The sequence below is a fragment of the Giraffa tippelskirchi genome, chromosome 6 (genome assembly GCF_054371585.1).
Source record: "Giraffa tippelskirchi isolate mGirTip1 chromosome 6, T2T-mGirTip1v1.2.pri, whole genome shotgun sequence".
Lineage (NCBI taxonomy): Eukaryota > Metazoa > Chordata > Mammalia > Artiodactyla > Giraffidae > Giraffa > Giraffa tippelskirchi.
The window spans coordinates 137,850,483-137,872,325 of record NC_137280.1 but is presented as its reverse complement, the minus strand read 5'-3'; the positions used below and the strand labels follow the sequence as shown (position 1 = coordinate 137,872,325).

The 21,843-nt window shown below is 39.7% G+C and overlaps 1 protein-coding gene across 2 annotated transcripts; it reads right to left on the bottom strand.

Moving 5' to 3' along the window:
• Positions 1-5,069: 5,069 nt before the first annotated feature.
• MFAP3 (microfibril associated protein 3) lies at positions 5,070-21,835 on the bottom strand. Of its 2 annotated transcripts, none has more exons than XM_081496012.1 (3): positions 21,232-21,835; positions 12,186-12,657; positions 5,070-9,313 (listed from the first exon to the last, which is right to left on the bottom strand). In XM_081496012.1, exons 2-3 carry the CDS (start codon positions 12,478-12,480, stop codon positions 8,520-8,522), a joined length of 1,089 nt encoding a protein of 362 aa, XP_081352138.1. In that variant the 5' UTR covers positions 12,481-12,657; positions 21,232-21,835; the 3' UTR covers positions 5,070-8,519. The 2 variants fall into 2 exon arrangements, with proteins under 2 accessions (XP_081352138.1, XP_081352137.1); XM_081496011.1 differs by having other exon boundaries at positions 21,782-21,835.
• Positions 21,836-21,843: the final 8 nt, after the last annotated feature.

Sequence of the window (21,843 nt, the reverse complement as noted above, 5' to 3'; positions counted from 1 at the left end):
AGTCTGGAAGAGAGCATTTAGAGGTGGAAATATCAAATTGGAGTCACCAGTGTGATGATGATATTTAGAACTTCAACATCATTGATGTTGCCAAGGAAGAGAGTGCTGTTGGAGAAGGGCCAGCCACACCTCCCCAGCCCTCACCCCTAAGTCCCACATTAACTAATATGATCATACACCATACCACAACAGTTTTGCTCCCTCCCATCTAATTACATTAGACAAAACATTTACTGTCTCTTCTGTAAGGAAGGTGTTACACTAAGGAATAAAGGGCTATAAAGATAAGGGACTAATACATGTCATCTCTCAAGTTGCTCATAAACTGGTAAGGAAAAGAGCAAATAAAAAAGGTAGAATGTTAGTTTATTTCCAAGCGAGTGGAGGGGTCTTTAAAAGGTAGACTTGGGAAGACACGCTGGGAGCAGATCATGTGCGTGTGTGCTAAGTCACTTCAGTCGTGTTTGACTCTTTGTGACCCTATGGACTGTAGTCCAGCAGGCTCCTCTGTCCATGGGATTCTCCAGGCAAGAACACTGGAGTGGGTTGCCGTACCCTCCTCCTGGGGATCTTCCCCACCCAGGGGTCAAACTCTTGTCTCCTGCATCTCCTGCATTGCAGGTGGATTCTCTACTGCTGAGCCACTGGGGAAGCCCAGATTATGAGGATGTGAAGTTTTTTGTTTTTTTTTTTTTACTGCAAAGACAGTATTGAAGCTTTCTGAGTTCCATGACCAGATCAACACCTTTCCTTCCCTGTCCAAGGCTTGTTCATCTGCCCTGGTCTGCCTCAAGTCTCACCACTTTCATATTATTGCCCACACTCTATTATTACTCACTTTTCATCTTTAACTCTTTCAGCTTTTACTATCTAGTGCTAATCCATTTAGTGCTTGATGCCACACTGTCTCTTTCAGATGGTTTATTTGTAGGAACATCTTCCTTTTTCAAGGCGCCTATAAATTCCTTCTAAGTAGGATCCAGGTCTTAAATTCAGAGTCTCTGGCTCAGGATGGAAACATAATAAGCCCTCAAGCAATGCCTACTGTTTCTAGTGTTACTTCAGTGGATTCTTCTCTGACCTCTGATTAGATCAGATTCCTTTGTTCCAGGATCTCACAGACTCATTTTCTAGCACACCTCTCAGCTTTTAACTATCTACCCTACATGTGGGGGCTTCCCAGGTGACTCAGTAGTAAAGAATCTGCCCGCCAAGCAGTAGACATAGGTTAGATCCCTGGGTTGGGAAGATCCCCTGGAGAAGGAAATGGCAATCCACTCCAGTACTTTTTGCCTGGGAAATCCCATGAACAGAGGAGACTGGTGGGCCACAGTCCATGGGGTCGCAAAGACTCGGACATGACTGAGCAACTAAAACAACCACCCTACATGTGACTATTTGAATAGGTTCTGTCTTCCCATAGGCTGTTAGTTCCCAAAGAGCAGGAACCACTTCTGATTTTGTTCATGATGATGTCCCTCATTTGTGTGCAACAAACATTTGTTGTAAAATTGAATAGGCAGGGCCTTAGGGGTTCAAAGGATCAAGGAGCTTGAGCAGAGCAGCCTCAAGCACAGTCCAACTGCTTGTAGTTTCTGAAACGGCAATGAAATTCACATGGCAAAACTACCCCTCAGACAAGAGTTCTTCCTGATAAACTTCCCTTCTGCCAAGGGACAAACTTTCCCAGAGAGTGGCTCTTCTCTGGTAAGGAGGCCCCCTCAAAGGCTGATTTATTGTCACTTAGGACACTTGAGTCCTCCTTCTTCACACAGCTGAGCAGGAGGCAAAGCAGTTTTCCCAACTGTCAGAAAGAAGCAGCCCGCTGGCAGCATCTATGATCATCCAGGCAGATGGAGCGACATATGTATATTTATATATATATTTCCTAATCAATAGGTTCCAGTGAAAACATGAAAACTCAAGAACATGACTGGAATTTAAGGAGCTCTGAAGGAGTTTAATTCCTTAAAGAAAATTAGCACAATTGGGATTTTTTTCAGCTGCAGATATCTCCAGGACAAAAATGAATAGTACTATTGAATGATCAAACTTTCCTCCCTAAATTGCTAAATCTCCTCTTCCAAATTAGGTACTGCTAGCATTTCCTCTAAGAAATGAACTTTGAAATCTTTTAACCTTATTCCTGCCCCCTGTCTGCTTCTCTGACAGTCTTTCCTCACAGCCACACAAGCTTACTTTTAACAACAGGCCAAGCTTGTTTTCCCCTAGGATTTTTGTTATTGCTTGCTCATAGCAGGTGGCCAGTACATATCTGTTTATGAATAAATAGGTTAAGATAAGCCAATTATGCCCCAACAGAAACCCATAACTTGTCTGTCTGCTGTTTGAGCCAACTAGAGATAATCTAAGTGATGACTTGAAGATTTAACCTAAGATTTAATGCTTCTGATTCTTCCTTTGTTCTTGCATGTGTCGACTGGAAAAAAAAAACAAAAAAAAAACCACCACCACAACCTAAAAGTTGAGAATTATGTTTTATTCAGTGGACTCTGAGCACTTTATACCGGGGACTTAAGTCCAGGATCCAGGCTCCCAGAGAGCTCTGAGGGATTGTTTTGAAGAAATAACAGAGGAGCCAGGTACATGAGTTTTTGCAACAAAAAACAGGTAGTTAGAACAGCAGAAGCTTACTATTAATGAAAGCAAACCCAGACATCTCAAGTTAGTGAACTTAACACTTCTCTGTATCTGGGAAGATGCAAGTCTGGGTCACTGAAGTCATCCCTTTAATAGGCACCTTAACTATCTAAGGACAGTATCCTGCTGTTCTCCATCCTGAATCCCCTTATGGTGCACAACTGGGGAAGGCTGCAGTGGCTGATGGCTTGATGGCTGCACCATCCTTTGCTTGCAGATATAGCAGGTGACGTTTGTCGTCCACACATGTGAATACCAAGGAACATGGCTTGCAATTTTACCCACCACAGAATTGCATTTCACTCCTGTAATTCACGTGAAGATGAACTTGTTGCAATTACCAGTTGCCTACAACTTCCGTTCCTCCCTCCTTTCTTAATAGAACACTTTGGGGAAGTGTGTCCAGTTAAAAAACATACAATTTCACCTTCCCAGGCTTTCTTACAGCTACAGCAGGTAGCATGTAACCCAGTTCTGGCAGTGAAGTCAGGTGAGGCTTCTGGAAAGCTACTGCCTTCCTGATACAAAGGTACAGACTCAGTTGCTATGTCTGTTGCCTTCTGACCACCTACCTTTCTCCCTGTAGATGTGATGCTGAAGGGAAAACTGTCCTATGTAGCAGGTACCATCAGAACTCTGTCCATAACCCTTTGAAACTCACATGAAATTGTTATATTGACCAGATTTTTCTACTGAAAGCTCCTGTACCTCTGGCAGAGGGGTTCTGCTGGCTACAGGATCATGCTTAGCCTGTGTGCGTGCATGTGGCAGGTCGGAAGTACTAGAGAGTTAGTGATGCTGGAAGCAGCCCTCATTGACAGAGACGTTGGTGTATACACATCCAAGCTCCTTGGCCTTCAGATGGGACAACTTTGAGATGTAAGCTACAAACACAAAGGGCAGATAGAGTGTCCTGAGTCCCCCAGAAGGGCTGAGCCCAGTTGCTCACAGAAATAATGCACTCATCCTGTATTGGCTCCCTTTTTCATCTCACTGATGGGTCGGTCCACCTTCCAGATAAACTACTTGCACAGGAATCCTGTCTCTGGGGAACCCAATCTCAGACATCTTGTGACTGTGCAGATGAAGGCTACATGCTAAGGATGGAAAGAAATTTAGAAGTCCTTTGATAAAAAAAAGACTTGGATGGAGCCCTTGATGCCAAATGGGCTTCTGTTCTAGCTTTGGGCTGAGTTTCTCTGGACTTTGTGTTATTTGAGAAAAATAAACCTATTAATTGGGTAGGCCACCACAACTGGGTTTCTGTGGCACGCAGCCAAATGCAACCGTAACTGAGAGACATCTGGAGGAATCCTCAGTTGAGTCCAAATGCAACCAGTCATCAGCTGGACATGGCTGCTAATAAAGCTGACATTACGGCTACATGATTACCAGACCCCAACACTATATTGCATGTCATAGCTTGCACAGTGTTTGCTTACATGTTGCTGTATTTAACCCTCACGTTAATTTTGTGAGGTAGGTGTTATCAACTCCACTTTACTGAAGTCCAGAGAGATCAAGTCCCAAGATAGGGGCTAAGTGTTCATTCTAAGGAGTCTGTGGCATTTAAGAAATGAGTTGACCTCTACTTGTTCTCATTGCTTGTCCCCTGAGATCCTGCGCTTTTCCATGCCTGCTTCACTGCCATGGGACTGCAGACATTTGCTCTCCCCACTGCCACACCTCATCACAAACTCTACACACTAATCATAAGCTCTGTAAGACAGGGGTCCCCAATGCCCCAGCCTCAGACTGGTACCCCTTTGTCAGTGGCCTGGGCTGCACAGCAGGAGGTGAGCAGTGGGGGAGTAAGTCAAGCTTCCTCTGTATTTATAGCCACTCCCCATTCATCACATTACTGCCTGAGCTCCACCTCCTGTCAGGTCAGTGGTGGCATTAGATTCTCATAGGAGTGAGAACCCTACTGTAAATTGCGCATGGGAGGGATTCAGGTTGTGCACTTCTTATGAGAATCATCCTGAAATCATCCTGCCCACACTCACCCTCACCCACTCACTGCCCCTGCTCCGCCTGCCCCGGTGCCAAAAAGGTTGGGGACCACTGGTCTAAAACATGTGCTAAATCCTCTTATCTCTAGGCCTTTGCTCAAGCTCTGCCTTTCCTAAGAATGCTTTATTTTAGAAGTGGGAAACTGCTGTACTTAGGCCAGGTGAGGATGGTCTGGTAACTGCATTCTCATGCTAACTGTAGGCAGGACACCCATCTCAGTATGGCTCATAGCACTGAAAACATAGATGCTTAGTAAATATCTGTAAAATTTAAATGGGTAGACATAGTAGCATTCAAGTTGACTTCAAATTTACTCCTGCTCAAAATCTTTAACATTAAATTCCACCACACATAAAAATGAATACACCTCTACAGAAGACTTCAGACAGACAAAATATACTCCACTGAACATTTAATACATTACATTCAAGTACAATTTTTTTTTTCCCAAAGGACAAAATTATAAGTATTCATTAAAATGGTAACTGTTTCAACATCATCTGAACCATATGTAACTCACTTACTTTTATGAAATGTGTTGAGAACCTAGGAGTTTATGCATAAGGCTTAGCATTTTTAACACTGCTGGCCTAGGAGAGAAAAGATTGTATTCCTTAAGTGGTGATTCAGGAAATCTAATGTATTCAATACTTGTGTTACAATAGCTGGTGTGTGGAGGCAAGACTAGCACCCATGACTGGCCGAGCCCTGGAAACAAGGTGGCCATGCTCCCATGCTGCTCTGGGATAAAAATACAAAATCTGACCTAGGGTGAAGAAACGTGCAGGGCGTGGAGAGGACTATGGCGGGGGCTCACTGAGGACAGAAGGGAAAGCTGTGAATTTTCACTTTAAAATATGTGTTAAGTGAGGTGAAGAAGCCAGGAGCCTTCTCACAACCATTCCGTGTCAGCAACTCCCAAGATACTTATATCAAGGTGGCTGGGAGGAAATATAAATGTCCACTGGGCCAGACTCAAGAACTAAAGTGTCGGAACAGATACAACTTTGAGGACAGGTTTATGAAACAGCTTATAAACAAGTGGCATACCAGTTCAAAAGATGCCTGACTGGTAAGGAATTTCAGCTGGCAAGGAATCTCTATAAATGTTTATTTGCCTTGTCTTGGTAAGTTTATTTTACAAAGCCACTATTTCACTTCACAAGGATGATAAGGTTCATTAAATCCCAATACTAAACAAAATTTATAAATGAGATGACAGAACTATTTCAAATCCAATTTTCTGAGTAAAGGCATGTTCACCAATTATAAAATCTACCAAGACAGAAGGATAATTACACCACCACTATTGTCAAAAGACTGTTAGACTGTAGTTGAAGTTCAAAGGTTAAGGATTTTACAAAAAGATAACATGAGCATTAATTATATACGAAGAGTATTTGATTAGCTAGAGAAAATGTTAGCGAGTGTGATTTTCTTCCTGTGAACAACTATATCAGATTTAGAAAGTAACACCGGCTCCACTTAAATTCTGACCTACTTTATCAGTGGCACCATAACCTGGAATACTCAGAGTAATCCAATTACTTTGGCCACTAAATAGTCACCATTACACTTCTAAAGCAATTTATCCAGGATACACTAGAGTAGCCTATACTTGTTATACAGTATTGTGCAACTTACAGTTTTTTTCCTGAATATTTCTTGTTATTTTTCCCAAGCCCTGTTTCCCAGGACTTTGATCATTAAATATGTCTACCTTAAGGTTCCAAATATCTATGTTTATTATGAAAACATGTGGGGGTAAATTCATTCTCTTTAATGTGACAAGCTATATGCTAAAAATGACCCCAAACCTGCTATAATGGTACAGGTTATGAAGTGCTAGCTAAAGATCTGAGGGACGTTCAGGGGACAGACTCAGACCTTAGAAAGGGATTTTAAAGAATTTTAAATTCTCAAGAGAAACATTCTGGGAAGGGAAGAAGTGTTCTATAATCTAGGGCATGTTCCAGAGCCCTTGTTCTCAGAGCCAAATGTATGAAAACAGTTTTCTTTAAAGGAATACAGCTCTATGAGCCAAGACAAGATATGGCTAAATGATTGGTAGCTTTTGTTTGGCTCTGGAGGTTTCCATGGAAACAGCCTGAGAGACAGAAAAGGCAGCATTATCATCTTTATCTGAAATGCCATCTGATAAAACTGCACATTGATTCATTCATGCTATCCAGAACAGATGTACTACTTCTGATAAGCCTTCACAAAGGGAGGCAGGAGTTCTATCTGGTCACACTTCCAATTTCCTGCCTTCCTCCACTGGAAACCTTAAAATTAAAATCCTGATAAAACCTCCCCTGAACATTTCCCTCAAGAACCTCTAGTTCAAGTAAAGTTCCAGTAATCAGAAGCCAAATGAAGAAATGTGAAGCACACGGAGCTCCACTGCCAAGTTCTTAAAATTATATGACGCCAAGCTTATTGCAGTTGAAGAAGTGACTCTGAAGAGTATTTACAATTTCATTATATCAGATCTCAGCCAGGCAATAAATACTGCCCAACGTGTTTATTATACACAGTTGAATCAGGTGGCATCATTCATAATTTTTCTCCCTCTTTATGTCTAGATCATTTGTATGTGTGTGTATATATATACCTATATATCTGTATCTATATATTTAATATAGTACCACACACCACACACCATTATCTAATCTTATATCAGGTTAGTGCTTCTCAGAAAGGCCACAAAAGCAGCCCTAGCTTAAAATTCTACATCTGATGTACACAAAAATAAAAACCTCAGCAACAATAAAATATAAACAAGACAAACAAGGTAAGGAGGCATGCAACCTTTAGCACCGTATTTAAGACGACAGAGTGTTGACAGAGGTCTAAAGAGGAATTTACCTGTGGGTTTCCCTCTGGAATGAGATCCCAAACACAGAACTGTCTCGTAGAGTTCAGTACTTTTAAAAAGGGAAAGCCTGAGAAATTCTATTAACAGAAATGTCAAAATCCATAATTTACCAGAGACAGATGATTTGACACTGCTTCTTATTCTAAAAACAATGAAGACATTATTCTTTAGGAACAAATTTTTCACTTTGGGAGATGAGCTGAGAAATCACTGCCAGCTCAGTGAGCTAAATGATGCCTCAGTAAGTTTAAAAGACTGCTATACCCTCACAAGGACCAATTTACTCATGAAAAGTAGCTTACTCATGAGCAGTTAGGTCCCCGATATCTGTATAGCGATATATTCACGGGTGATACTGGAAAGATTCAATCGAGCATATACAATTGTATGCTCCACCAGCAAGACATCCGAAAAACACCTATGCACAGCATTGGTGCAGGAATCCAAATCACAGAATAAAATTTCAGGTCGGTCCTTTATGTAAAAAGGGACTCAAAGTCTAGGGAAGGGTTTAGTTAGAAATGAGCTGAAGATTCTTATGGTTTAAGGGTGGCAGGTAAGAAGTCAGAGGGCTGGAAAGGACTTTGGATATCATCTAGTGCAAATCCCTCATCTTACTGGTGGGAAAACTGAGGCTTCAAGAGAAGTGTCAGCTTTAAACAATGAAAGAACCCTGACTAGAAGAGAAGTCATGTAATTTTGGGTGTGGTACTTTCCCCGTTACACTGATCTCTCAGGCCCCTTTAAATCTCAACGTGTATCATTTAATCAGGCTTGAGGAAAATGACTGAGAAAGATCAGATAGGAAAAATGCTGAATTTTTAGAAAGATTTTGGTAATAATTCATGTTCTGATAGTCTTAATATTAATGAGGGGGAAAATCCTACTTATTTTTTGGTAAAAATGTTATTTTCTGCATGAAACATGTTCTTTTTCTGCAAGCTGATTTTGTAGGTACGAGCGTAGCTCACAGCTGGCAGCTTTCATATGACCCATCTTTGTAGTTGGAGTTTGATTCAGTAGATCCTGTATCATCAGGCGAGCTGAAATGACTGCTGTCTTGAGAATCAGTATCAATACTTTTCGTCTCTGACTGAGGGTGGACAGAAACTTGAACTGCTATCTCCTGGCCTTGTTCACTCAGAGAACCATCATCTGAATCTCCTCCTGGTGAATTACTCCGGCCCATCTCTGGGTTAATGACAAAGATGCCATCTTGAGCATTCAAGGCAGGTCTCTCTTTAATTCTCTCTCCCATCTCATCAGGGTCATCCACTCGCACAGCCTCAAACATCTCCTCTACAAAGGCCCGGCAGTTTAGAATAAGGGGTGGCAGAGGGACGCTTCTTGCCAGTTCTTCGATATAACGAGCAAACTCCATGGTTTTAAATTGCGTGACTTTGGCGAGTTCCAGAGTCTTGGCTGAGGTGATGATGGGGATGCGTTTTGCAATCTCAAAGGCCTTCTGAAGTTTCTCTGCCCCTTCAGTTCGGAAGAATTCATTGATGGCTTTCTCAGTTTTACGAAGATGGCTGCTCATCATGCACAGCCGTGTAACATTCAAGATGAGAGTGATTGTAAAGGCAATCAGGCAAACAACCATGTAGTAGACACTCATGTCTCCTGAGGTGAAGATAACACGCAGGGTGACCGAGTAGGAGGCACGGGTTGGAGAGGTGATACAACACGTATAGAGCCCACGGTCAGCAAAGGCTACATTGGTGATATTCAGGAAGTTATCAGAAACCAACCATTTTCCACCTGATAACCCAACAGAAATAAAAAATTACAGCATAAAGAATACTATTACTAAATACACAAACTGCCTTATCAATATTCCACCTCTTCATGAGAGCATGTTACATCAACTCATCTATTAGGTTCTGCTATTTCATTAAATGATGTAAGAAAGGGCAGACTTTTATGTTCAGAGTCTGAATTTTAAACAGCCTGGAACTTAAAAAGGGAATCAAGATCTTCCTGAAACTAACAATTATTGTGGCTGACTTTTCACTGCTAGATATAAGACACATTTCAGGCAGACAGGTGTGTCAACATAATGCTAAGTGACTAACCTTAAAAAGAAATGTTTATATATATGTGTGTAAGTGTCTATATCACAGCCTCTACCTACACATTCTCATAAACTAGAAGGCTATGTCTCAGAAATACAAAACAATGGCTATTTATAGGGTAATGAGTAATTTTTATTTCCTTTTAAACTTTCAATAATTTACTGTTTACTTATTTACTTAAGAAAAGACAAAATTATTTTTAAAAAACTCTACCAATTTAATGTATTTGTTCAATTACTAACTGGCTAATCTGGCATGCCTTGCACATGTCAATTTGTCTTGTTAGAAAAGGTTGGTTGATGATAACATCTTGATTTTCTGGCCAGAGTAAATAATGCACAAGCCAAAAGCAATGTCTCATAAGTGAGGGTAAATGAACAGCTTGGCAGACAGAATAAAAGTTGCCCTAAGATGCCTAGGCTTCTATTTTAAATTGAAAACATGCTGCCTTTCTTCCATACATGAAGGTATCTTTATTCAGGAATGTGTATACAAATGTGTATGAGTATGAAAACCAAAGCACAAGGACCAACATCCTTTAGTAACTTGGCTCTGCCTGCACAGTTCTCACCTCCCTGATAAGCTCTCAGTGTACTCTGTGCTTTAACTATACAAGCCATTCAAAGACAGGATAGATGGGCTAACATGGGGTGTAGGGTATGGGTCCCCATGCCTATAGGTGGTGTCCCAGAGGAGGCTGGGTGACTGCTTGTTAAGCACCGCTTCAATGCCTAATCTTCCAGCTCCCCTTCATCCCTGAGATTCTACGGTTCAGGATTTAGGGGCATTTCAATTAGTAAGTACTGTGGACTGTGCCCATTCTTATCTACATCAAAATTTATCTAAATTCTGTAGTTATATTTGTACTAATGTAAAAAGAGGAGGAAAACATGTAGCTATGAAAATAGTCATTATTTTACAAGGTTCTGTCTATAAACCTGGAGCTAAAAAAAAGATATTCTGTGAATCCACAGTATGATGAACTATATACATAGGCTCCATTCATCAACCACTATAACCACAATCTAAACTCTCTAGCTCACTTGCTGATAATAGCTCAAGATTTATGAACCTTATACTAGACTGACATGCTCTTTAAACTCCTCTCACTTGAGATTCATAAAATTTAATACAATTGTCCAGAGCTGCTGCTGAAAGCATCAGTGATAGATGTTAGTGGTTTTCAAAGTAAAGGCAAAATAGAAAAATAAAACTGCCATTCCTCTTGGCTGGTCTCCTAAAATCTGTTTACACGACCAGTCTATAATAACCACACTGACTGAGTAACTCAAATCTTAGACGTGTTTGTCAGGACCCTAGGGCCAAAAAAGATAAGAGTCTAGTTCAGTGGATCCAAATAGGGAACCCCAAATCATGTTCAAAATACATGTTCAGGGCACCACTCTAGACACTCTGGTTTAACAGGTCTATATTCTTAAGAAGCTCTGTTCTTTCTAACATTCTAACTCTTCAATTCCTTGGTGGCCAGTTACTCAGTCTGTAGAAGGTTAAAATGTTTAGCATATACTTTAGAAGGAAGCACCATCTGTCTCCTTTTGTTTTCCAGTCTGATATAAACAGCCAAATATCCTTATATTCCAAGAGATTACACTATCTTTCTAACAGAAAATATAAGTACGCCTTTCCAAAGTGTAGCTTGTGAGGATACCATAATTTAATCTTTATCCCATTGATATTTCATGGCGATTTCTTTCTAAGGTGTTTTAACACAGGTAGTCTTTGAAAAAAATCTAACAGAACACTAATAAAGGAAACAATATTCTGATTACAATGTGTTCACAGGTTCTTAAACAGCAAAATCAAATAAAAACCTGTCAAAAGGTAGACCTTAGTCACCTTACTATGATGTTTGTGTGATTTTTTAAGACTGAGAGACAAAAATATATAAGAGAAACTTTCCTATTTTCACGCAAATTAAGGTACAGAATTAAAAAGAGAAATGAGCTGGAAGGGCTTATAAAGTTCCTCCTCAGTGCCCTTCTGATTCTCAGAGGGACTTAAAAGTTTTATGTACAGATCTTTATAATCATTTTAAAAAACACCTGGGATTTCCTCCAACATTTGTAGTAACTCATTTCTGAGTAAAAAAAAAAAAATTATTTATGATGTTTACTTAACCAAAATCCTTCTTGCTCTACTCATACAGGGCCAGCACACTGTACCACTCACATTACAGTCTAAGGAAATGGTGCCCCTGGAGCTGTGCAGTACAGAGTCCGCACAGCTGTGTGCAGCAACCCTGATGGAGCCTACCTTGAATGAAGAAGGAAACCAGTTTGCCAAGAGGGGAGGAAACAGCTCACCATCATTATGTGAACACTTCTTTAATTTTTAACTATATATTTTTTCTTCTTCTGGTTCAATAATTACCATTATTTCACTTTTCCTGATAGGTATAATACCCCAGGCCTTTCAAAAGTTTTAAATATTTATTGTAGTACCTCATCTTGGAGATTTCTTATTGAATATGCCATAAAACCAAGATTGAAGTAACAGAAAATGAGTAACCTTGACTAATTATACTATGGCATAATTACCTCTGTCTCTGTCATCCAGCTGCTGTCCTTTTGAGTTGTACCAAGAGACCTGTTCATAGTGGTTGACTGTGAGAAGACACTTGATTGAAACACTAGTTCCCTCTCTGGCTATGATGACGTCATCACCTGAGTGGGAATCTGCTGAGAGTTCAAAACTTGGAAGAAATGATGCATTGGAAGAACTGTGATTTGTTCCCAGTGGGATCATTTGGTTGAAGTCTACATCTTCCAAAGCAAAAGCAGCTGGCACAATAACACTCACCACTAAAGTGGATAAACAACGAAGTGGCTTCATGGGAAAATGGGAGAAAATCTTGTTTATATTTGGAGAACTCAATAGCTTCTATATTATAAAAAGAGCACAGTGGGTCATTGATTGCTTGGTACTGGAATTTTTCCAAAAAAAAAAAAAAAGGTAGATTCAGGTATATTCTGGAGTCTTCAAGATTAAAAGATACGAGTGGAGACCAACCTGAAAGAGAGCCAGATATAAAATTTAACCAACAAAGACTCATCATGGAGTGAAACTCTATGTTCGAGAAATAAATAGATATGAAACTGATTAGAATGACATCAATATTATGAAGTGAAACAGTGAAAATACCACCTAAAAATTTCAACAGAGTCAGTAGAAACAACACTGAACTGGGAAATGGGAGATCTAGATTCTGGTATTAGCTTTGCTAACAACTAGCTGTAAGCCCTTGGCAAATAGCTATGCTTGTTTTCTCATGTGTCAAATGGGGACTAGATGAGACAATCTCTAAGGGCTCTTCTGGTTCTGAAATGTTGTTTCTATTTCACTCTGACAAATTCCATGCAAAAGGGAGCCAATGAAGGCTAAAATATTTAACTTAATGATCTTTTATTCCAACCCGCATCATTACCATCTGCTGTTATATCAATAATGTAAATCAACTGCTACCTAATAATTATAACCATGGAGTTCAAAATTTGAGTAATTCAAGTATACACACATTAGACATAAATAATGCAGGACTACCTGAAGTAGTTTTTTTTGTTGTAATATCAGAAAACTGCACCACTATGCATAAATAAATAGTTACCGACTTTTGAGGCTATAGAACCTCCCTCTTGAGCAAGAACATTAAACAAAAGAATTTTCCTTTAATAATTTCTTCAATATCAAGAGATAAAATATAGTATATTTAATAAGCTTGTAAGAATACCAAATTTCTAACTCAAAGTCTATAAACTAGCTATGGGAGGAATTGACATCTTAAATGTCTAGTTAGCAGAAATACAAATTACAGAGAAAGACTGTTAGACACATTTAAAATAAGAGTAAAATATCACAAATAAAAGCAAAATAATATCCCAGTTCAAGAATCTATATGATTATGATCTACTTCCTGGTAATCTGATTCCTCTTTTAAAATCATTGACTCTTAAAGAAAAATTTCATTTCAATTTCTATAAAATATGGAATGAAACACCTAGCTTTATTTCTTATAAGGGCCAAACTAAACAGTTTTGTAAATGACACTTACTTCCCTGTATACTCATACAAAAGCTGCTTGATCATGTAACACAAAAAGCAACAGATCATTGTATTTTGCCATTAAACCACTCAGAATCTAAATGACAGTTAAGTTGTAAATATCATTTAATTTTCATTAGTCCTTGAAAGGATGGTTAGATGATGACAATAATTTTCTCTATCTTGCAAATTTAAGGAGGGATTATTTGAAGTAAAACAAAGAGCTTCAGAGTTTGCTATACATAATAGATGAACACTGTTTCCATTTCTTCCCCAAATCCCATTAAAATGACACAAAGCTCTTGGGCACTGAAGGGGATTACAGAAGTGATCTGATCTAACCTCTTGACTTCACTGTGACTTGCTCTTCATATTATATAGTAAGCAGGAGAATACTGGCCTCTATTGGGAGGGAGTTGAGGGTGGAAACAACAGAAATAAAAGTTTACAAAATGACTGAAGTAAGCCAGGCACTGTGCTCAGGCTTGACATATATAAGCTCTCAACTTCTTTTCCACTACAACTGGCAGATGATTTTTGTCCTTTATTCTAGACTACGGGTTCTCAATGGTGATAGGAAATGAACGTGCTGAAAAGTACTCCAAATTTCACCCAGGACTTCCATAAGGAGATTCTGTGGATTCATCCAAGTTGGCATTTCCCAAATTTCATTCATTTCTTCTACTGTCATGATTTGTTTAAAAACTATATCTTTTATTATTTTTTATGCTTTTCTTAAAATTATATTTTATGCTCTTCTTAAACTCATTGTCTTTCATACATGTATGTTAAAAGGAAAGTCTGGATAAAAGTAACTGTACACTAGGCACAATGCAAACAAAACCATGTTATTAACTTGCAGAGATACTGCTAGCTGTTGAAGGCTCTGAGCTGCAGGCCTGCTCTCTCTGCAGAGAAAGCAAAACAAACCTCCCACAACTCCAGTTTATTCTTATAGCACCTCATTTCTTATCCTGCCATTCCTTTCCTCCCCCCTGCTTCCTACCACTGAGTCTACAACCTACTATCTTAGACTAGGGGTATACATTTTCATCTATTCAACAGTGTCTACTGAGTACCTACTATGTGCCAACCTACTGTACCACAGACACTGTCTCTGCCTTCATGGAACTCAGTCAGGTAGAGGACATGGTCATTAAATACATACAAAATACACTAAATGATACTCAAAGGTAAGTATAAGATGCTATAGAGAGCTAACCATGTCGCAGAAAGCCTCCCTGAGAAAGTAAAGTGTGTGACAGGGCCTGGGGGATAAATGGGAATGGAGAATGTTGGGGAGAGCCATCGAGGTAAAGGGACTCGGGGCAGAGAAAAAGCAGATCAGTCACTGGTTAGGGAGGTATTCAAGAAAAAGAGCTACAAGCAGTCATAATGAGAGATGGTGGCCAGAGAGTCATGGGTCTCATTCCTGATCCTAAAGAGGAGCAGTTTGGCCCAACAGCAAAACTGGAGATAAGACTTTGGGAACTGGAGAGGGAGGCTGAAGTGAGTGAAGGAGACTCACTACAATTAATAATTGTCCAAGGTGAAGCAGTCAAAGAACTGAGAGGCTCAAAAGTGAGGTAGATCACCTGTGGGGGTGCTACTGTCCCCCCAGGATCAAGGAAGAAGACAGTAGGAATGGAAGAAATGGACTCCCTCTTCCTGCTCTGAGATGTAGGAATTTCAGGGGAATGAACAGCCTCCACGTGAGAGGGCTGTGGGGCAACAGTGTCCTGGCAGTGTTACTGCAGTGTGGAATTCCTTCTTCACGCAGCTTCCCGGAGCCTCCTCTCAAGGCCTGCTTCTTCTTCCCATATAGATAAGGAGCTCACCTGGATGCAAGATGGCTATTCCCCGATCCCCGTGGCCCTCCCCATGACACTACTCACCTAGCTCTGTACTGCCAGGCAGTCTACTCCATCTCACCTATGAGCCTCTTAAGCACAAGGACTGTATTTTTTAACACTATGTGTCATAACTAGCACATACTCAATAAATACTTAATGATGAAGAATAGTTTAAATTTGATCAAGTATGTGTTGGATCTTTGTAAACTGACAAATGTTATACAACAGGGATCATAATTATTCAGACTCACATGCATTTACTAGCACTTGTTATTATTCTCTGAGACAAAAAGAGCTACTGCTAGTAACCTCAAAAGATCTTAAAGGCATAATGCGTAAATGCATTCCTTGAACAAACCACTAACCCTCAATGTCTTCAATTACCATCGTGTCCTAGGAAATAATGGTGGGAATAAAAGATAACCAAGTCCAGTTTCCAAACCAGGCCGAACATCTCAATCTCCTAGAGAACTTGTTAAAAATAAAGATTACTGGGTCCCACCCCAGACCAGTGAATAAAAATGTCTGGGTTTGTACCTTGGAATTCATGGTTTTTAATTAGCTCTCTAGGTGATCTGAGGCACAGGGCTCATGGACTAGCAACCACTAATATACTTCCTCATTTCCTCTGTAACAGCCCTACCTAATGGTGCTCGACTCTCTGAACACTTTCAGCACAAAAGAACTATCACTCAGATTCCACTCTGGATTAAGTTCACCCTAGAACCTCATACTCACAGTCCTCTGACAGGCAGGGTCGCAGAGAAGTTCAGTGAACAGACTCTCTAACCAGGTTTCCTAGGCTCGAATCCTGGCTCTGACTCTAATCAGCCTTGCAACTTTTGTTAATGACTTAATCTCTCTGTGCCTCAGTTCCCTCATCTTTAAATGAGGGAAAATAATAGCATCTCTTTTCACAAGACTATTACAAGGTCTGAAAAAGACAGTATGTAAAAAACAGAGTCTGGTACTAGTAATCACCGATAACTCTAGTTATTATTATTGTTGATATCACTTCAAGTGCTAAAATCAGCACTTCATAGCAAAACAGCAAAAAATATATTTAAGATATATAAAACACTTTTACTTGGAATATCATGCCACCATTTAAAAATTTTGGAGGGGGAAGGGGAAACATCATAAGGTAATTTCAGTCTTTAAATTTAAATTTCACACTCCTCTCTTTCTCAGTGCAAATATTTCACAAAAATATGGATCAAACAGGCATTGTAAATGGACCTTGGAGACCAACCACAACGTTACATTGTTTTCACCGAGTCCTGAGTTTGTGCTAGAGAGCCTTTGTTGTTCCTTTTTTGGAGCTCTGCCTTCTTGGATACAGGAGGAAGTCAACTCACTGACTGACTGAGAAGAATCTTTCCTTGGAATGTGGACTGAGACACTGTGGGTTAGGGACATTTGAGGAAGAGCAGGATTACAGGGAGCTGAGGCAACCAGGTTAAAGGACAACAGGGATGGAGAAGGGAAAGAGAGCAGCCAGGAGATGGGGGCTAGGGAGGTGGGTGGTGGTGGTGGAAAGAGTTACAGAGGGCAAGAGAAAGAGAGGTTCACACATGCTGCTCTGGCTCTTGACAGAGTTCTACTTTCTGGCTTTTTTTTTTTTTTAAAGAAATAAACATCTTTATCTAATTTCATTCAAAATTAAAACCACAAAAATGAAAACTGAATGTGCAAACAATGAAAGAAATGGAGAATTGGTCAGGTGGGGGAAAGAAGATTAAGTTCAACAAAACCTGGAAGACAGGAAAAGAAAGGGCTAACTATATATAAGACAGTGAGAAGTACTGAACAGAAGTGTAATTGTGCTCTGAGCACAGAAGAGAAAGGGAGACTTCATAAATTTTAGGAATGCAATTCGGTTTTAAGTTTGGGACTTTGTATATCACGCCTGCTATTCTCAATGGGGCAGCTGACATATGGAGGGTAAGAAGAGTTCAAAAAGGAAAATCAAAGTGCCACTTCCTGTAAACGGTTAAAAAGAGCTATGCTATACTTGTGGATGAAGTTACTTAGAATGTTTTATTACCTGTCTTCTGCATGAATAGGAATAACAGAAGAGTGTGATATTTAAATTTAATCTAACTCCTTTTTCATCTTTCAGGTACAGTAAAATGTTAGCTTCTCTAGGATCATGAATAATTACAAATATAGATGATTTTACCCTACAGAACCATTCTGGATATTGGCTGTATCATTAAAAAGGAAAAAGAAAAGTGCCTAAGTTATCATCCCTAACAGACTGCCTTGTTGCTGTTCCTGCCAACTTCTGAGAGAAGAAATATTTCCATTCTGTTCCAATTCTAGACAGAAGTGAATAAGGAAGCAACATGGCTGATTTCCATTCTCATGGCTCAATATTAAGTTGGCTGAGGAAATGGTTGTTTGCAGAAATAGTTCTGGGATAATTCAAAGGAAGGAAAAACACTGATGCCCAGATAGTACTGGTTTTTGCTCCAAGAATACTGGGATAGTAATGGTTCATTCTCCATAATTAAATGCATTCGAGCTGTATTTACAACTCATCCACTCTTCTCTGCCTGCACTGTTACACTTGAAAAATGGAGAAGTTCCCTTACACAAGGCACACAAATGGTCAAAGTGACATTCTGAATTGGCAAAGGGGAGAAAAAGGAAATGAAGAGCAGACTGTTAGCACTCCTCTATCCTTTCAGAGAACAAACAAAAAGCTGTTCTGCTTACACGCAAGCCTTACTATATAGCAATCTGTAACATACAAAGGTTAGTAATACACAAACAGAAATCACCATTTTGAGGGCCATTTTCCAAAAAGCTTCTAACTTAACATAGCCCTTATGCTCCCAATAGAATCTTGGAGCCATTGCACACCTCATCATTGGTGTTTGGGCACTCAAACGTCAGCATATTTTCTGGCACACTGAGGAATACCCTCTTCTGTATTTGCTGAAGCTGTGCTTCAAACCCAGGGTTATTTCTTATGCCCTTGACTATGATCATTTTTGCCATAAGCATCTGCTGAAGCTACACAAAGACACTGATATAATAAACTTGTATTTATGATTTCCTTGCTCATTTTTTTTTCCACTGTGGTCTGACCCTACCACCCAGTATCTCAAACTCCAGAATAACTAAAAAAGAGCTCTTTACTCTCACCCTCAGATCTACCTGTCTAGCATATACATAGCTTGACTGATAGCCACACAATACAATTCTCCCGGTTTTACAAGATCAAAGTTACACTATCTTCATGGCTGTGTGGTCAGGAGTATGGATGAGGATTAAGAGTGCTTGATCCTATCCTCGTGTGAAGCTATGGGGGTCAAGAGACCTTAGTACACACATCTATTGAATAAGGTTATTAACAGTAACCACCTCATAGGGTAGTTGTGAACATTAGATGAACTAATGTACATTTTAAATTCATGCCATTATTATTCACCTTCTCCTTCTTCCTTCTAGATGTTTTTCTATTAAGTCCTACCGTTCCTGCCTTAGGTCACAGTCCTTTTAGCGTACCTGGGTACCACACTATCCTCTTAATTCTTAAATGGGTCTCCCTAATTCCCACCATATCCCTCTGATATCCCAAATATTGCTCCCCTCAGAACTGGTCCTAAACACAAATCCAAAAAAGTCAAGGCAATTTTAAAATCTATTGGTTATTTTCCTTTACCCATGAGATAAGCTTCACATTTTATGGTATCCATAATTCTCCAGGAATAGATTCAGGTGGCAGAAGCACCTAGATGGAGCCCAGCTGTGCCTGCATGTACACTAATTCCTTGCTAAAGGAATGAATGGATTTAGAAGTCAAGTTTGGTCTTTAGTTACACCTGTCACTAATTAGTTATGATCTCTAGTGGTCTTAGTTTTCGTACAAACTGATTATCATTCCTATTTTCCCTTAAATCCTATAATTTCCCAGCTCCTCTGTCATGGCTCAAAGTTTAACTATACTTATTTCACTCTCTATTCTCTCCAGATAACTTTTCACTTAAAATTGTTGGTCCTAATTGTTCCTTTTGCTTGAAACTTCCTGCCCTTCCCATCTTTCTGTGGAAATTGGACCTTCTCTACAATATCCAATGTGTTCTTGACCTTATTCAAGAAGCCTTCCTACCTAAGCTTTCACTCTTCCTTCTGGATTTCAGATGAATTCTTTTGCTGTCAGTCCCCTAGCACATTCACAGTACTCAATTCTAAGACTTCTCAGTTTCCTTCTTTTATCAGTTATCTGTATGTCCAAAAGACTGTAAGCTTACCAACCACAGAGTCTAAAATCCCCTTGGCAGGGCACTGGAATCAACATTCTGAATTCAGACACCCATTAATGTGGCAGTCAGAAAGGGCCCTGCTATAAACATCTTACTGACTTTTTAGTCTTAGGCTCTGGAAATTGTTAATGGAGAGACATGAAATATGGAAACATAGTTTTCCTTTCTTTTTTTTTTTGGTGGGCAGAACACTCTAGAGTAAATTTGATTTATAACTTGTTTTCTCAAAATGCAATTCTTAGATCACTTAAATTAATCTGGGGTGCTTATTAAAGATGCAGATTTCTTGGTCCCACTCAGACTTAGCCCATATATCTTTTAATTTGTCATAACCATATTATTATTCAGCAATTCGCAAAATGTGTTGCAGAGGCCCCTGGGGGTCCTTGAGATGGCTTCAAAATGATTTTCATAACAATACTAGAACATTATTTGCCCTTTCACTCTCATTCTAACACAATAGGTGCAGTTTTCTAGAGACTACATAAGGAATGATATCACAAGAGAATGAATGCAAAGGAGGTATGAGAATCTAGCTGTCCTCCATTAATCAGATATTAAAGAAACTTGTAAAAAATGCAAGACAATGCCATTTCTCTCAAAAAAATTTTTGCAGGCAAACTATTCTTCATAGACATGCTTTTTATGTTAACATGTAATGAATTTAATTATTTTAAATAAATAACTTTTTGGAAAATTGTTCTGACATCTAAAATGGCATAAGGATAGATATAAGCCACACAAACAAAACCTCTTCGACATTCTCAAAAAGTTTTAAACATCTCAAGAGATTCTAAGACCAAAAAATTGGAACACTTTTCACTACAATTATTAACAACAGTATTTTAAAGATAAGATTAAGACACGGTTAAGCGGTTTACCAAATTTCTATTCTTAAACTCCAAATTCTATGCACTTTCCATTACAACAGAAGATCAGAAGAAAACACCTATTTTATACTTATAGCGTTTTTAGTTTTGGGGGAATATGCATTTTTAACATGCTCCCAGGTGATACTGATGCCCCTAAATTTAAGGGACCACGATTAAAGCAAAGAAACTATCTGAAGGGTTTTAGGAAGTGACAGTTATTACGTATAGATATTAAAATAACAACTCTGAAAACATGAAATTGAGTTGTTAGTCTCAGGTTCTTAAAAGGCCAGGTGCCTTCACCTCTCTGGGACTTAGTTTTTCACATCTGTACATCTGTACAATGAGGGTGTCTCTAACGTTTTTCTGGCTATCAGTTTGGGTTTTACGCATTCTCATTGCCCAAGAGGTACATCTTTCTGATGAGGCGTCAGGGGTAATCTAAAGTCATAAATCACAGCATGTTAATCTTCAGCACAGAAGCCTTCAAATGCCTTTCCTTTGCTTTTCAAATAAAAGTCAAAATTCTTATCTTGGCTCACAAACCTTACAAAATTTGGCCAGTTTAAGTTCCTGGTCTCATCTTCCTCTTTTCGCTCCACTCACAGTGGCCCTTTGCCTTTTCCTTAACCCAGCTCAGTTCGTTCCCATGATAAGGCCTTTGCAGTTGCTATTCCTTCTGCTTCTAATACTCTTAAGCAGCTCTTCATAAGATTCACCCCTCGCTTCGTTCCATCACTTTGTTCTGCTTAATTTTGTTTAAAGCACTCACTACCATCTTAGATAACCGTGTTTGCTTGTAAACTTGTTTATGGTCGGTTTCCTCCACTAGGCTGTCAACTACTTGAGCACAAAGCCACAGTCCCTCGTAAACCACAGTGTCCCAAAAGCCCAGAGAAGTGTCTGGCAGGTAGATGGAGCTCAGTAAATATAGGATGGCCAAAAGCCTGCAGCAGCCCAGGCCAGGCTTGCAAAACGGCCACGGATACTCCAGCTTCTTTTACCTCGTACTCTAACCCACCGCCTCAAACCCACGTCTCGGCAGCCTCAGTAACCCCCCACCCCCTACAGCGACCCCAAACTAGCCCTCACTCACCAGACCCCTGCCGAGCTCCTTCCGGCCGGAGCTGCTGCTTGACCCGGAAGTTCTGTCGGTTA